Raw genomic sequence first — 1,971 nt, forward strand, 5'->3', positions numbered from 1 at the left:
TCTTTGACCCCCGAGGAAAGGGTGTTTACACCCTTTCTCAAGGATTATTAGTTTTTGTACTAAAAACAGCAGCCGCAGAGACCACGGCGAAGGCGCTGCGCAAACCCTGCACGACCTGCGGAGGCGGAGTCTGCGCAGTGGGGCCGGGAGGCGTGGGTGAGGAGTGCTGCGCTGGGACCCAGTGCGCAGGACCGCTCTGCGTTGCCAAGGCAACGAAAAGGCGCCACCCGCCGCCCGGAAGAGGAGCGGGGCTGAGCTCCGGAATCCCTCAGGGTCCGGTTCTCCCTGGCTCAAGCCTGACCGGTTCCCGAGCCAGTCTTAACCAAAGCAAAGCAGACGAGGAGCCAAGGGTGGGTGATGGCCATCCGCTTAGAAGCTGGGGAGTCCGAGGAGCCACGTGAATGGGCCCAAGTGGACAGCAGGGCCTTGGACGACCTCTCTCCGGAGACCTTGGAGTCCTTCTCGGACGAGGTACAGAGTTCATGTTCATTCAGTTCCCCTGGAGGACTGCTGCCCTCGCCCCAGGTCTCGGGGGGCAAACCTGAGAGTGGAAAGCCCACTGCACGCTTGGAATATCCAGATAAACAATCTGAGCTTTCAGAAAAGAGGTTTAGTGGGAAAAGAATCAGCTACCTCAAGGGCAAAGACACTAACTCTGGCGGGCACCCACCAGACACTCCACCTCAAACAGACATCACTGATGAACAAATGCATGCCCTGCAGACCTTTTGCACCGTTAAGGTAAACCTGATGCATCACAGAGCTGCCTCCAAAGGGAAGAAGCGCAGCAGGCATAAGAAGCTGCAGCTTCGATTGGGTGCAGAGGCTTCAGAGGTAGATGCCACCAGCTGTGCTGCCCCCGACGAGCTTTTGAACAGAATGCATTTAAAAAACGTGATGGCAACACTAAAACAGGCGGCAGCGGTTAAGCAACACGTTCCTTCGAGGTGCCCTGATTGTATCAGGAAAAGAGCAGAACTGGCTCAATCCGCCTTCCTGAAACGAAAGAAGACTTTACTGGAGTCACTTCTCCTCCAAGAGAAAATAGATGAGCATCTTCATACTAAAGACTTCCTTACCTTTATTGGAGAAGCACACCGGGGCCTCCCCAGGCTTTCAGATGACCCCAGAATAATCTGGAAAAGACTGAATGAGAAAAGCCAGAAGAGGGACTCTGGTTTGGAAAGGTCAGATCCAGAGCAGAAGATGTAGTGGAATGGAAATAGGGCTTGTCATTCACTGTTTGCTCTACCACCCCTCAAACCACTTACTCTAACCAAACAGGAGATGCTGTTTATTAATGATAATGTGTAATGTGGATAGATGGTTTTGTTGTGTATTTGAATAATTGTCATCATTTCTACAAGCACTTTGGAAACTAACTTAAAAATTTGCTATGCTTCCTTCACAGATTTGAGGACTAAGAACTTTTGATCCAGTATGTTTTTCAGATTATAGAGGGCAACATGGTAGTTGGGATAGTTACAAAGATTTTACAACAATCCAGGAGAGAGATGCTGGTAATTTTGGACTAGGGTTTTGACAGTACAGATAGAAGTACAGAAACGTAAGAGATACTTAAGGAAGTAATAATTGACATTCTTGGTGAAGAAATGGGAATGGGGATCTAATGAATGTTAAAAGTGGTACTGAGTTTCTGACGTGTACTGAATGAATAATAATTTCATTAAATTGTATATCGAAACATTAGAAGAGGATCGTGTTTGATGGAAGTGATTAGCAGTGATTATTTGGACATGACTGGTTTGAGATACATTTGAGATATCCACTTTGAGACATCCACTTTGAGCGGTTGTGAAGCATTGGGTTATTTGTGCTTGCAGTCTGGAGGAAAGATTTGGCCTATATATTTGAAATAAAGGGAAGGGGCCACGGATCATTGGCACGCAGTTGGAAATTGAAGTCATAGATGTAAGTTCTTCTGGAAGAGGATAGGGTGAGAAGTGAGCA

General features: G+C 47.8%; 1 protein-coding gene across 1 annotated transcript; it reads left to right on the top strand.

The window, feature by feature from the left end:
- Positions 1–275: 275 nt before the first annotated feature.
- Positions 276–1,639, top strand: C8H8orf48 (chromosome 8 C8orf48 homolog). Its single transcript, XM_054720093.1, has one exon. It carries the CDS (start codon positions 358–360, stop codon positions 1,210–1,212), a length of 855 nt encoding a protein of 284 aa, XP_054576068.1. The 5' UTR covers positions 276–357; the 3' UTR covers positions 1,213–1,639.
- Positions 1,640–1,971: the final 332 nt, after the last annotated feature.

The sequence above is a fragment of the Eptesicus fuscus genome, chromosome 8, assembly GCF_027574615.1.
Source record: "Eptesicus fuscus isolate TK198812 chromosome 8, DD_ASM_mEF_20220401, whole genome shotgun sequence".
NCBI lineage: Eukaryota > Metazoa > Chordata > Mammalia > Chiroptera > Vespertilionidae > Eptesicus > Eptesicus fuscus.

What these genes read in the sequence shown, in the direction of transcription:
- C8H8orf48 (XM_054720093.1), top strand. Translation starts at nt 358, where the DNA reads ATGGCCATCCGCTTAGAAGCTGGGGAGTCCGAGGAGCCACGTGAATGG.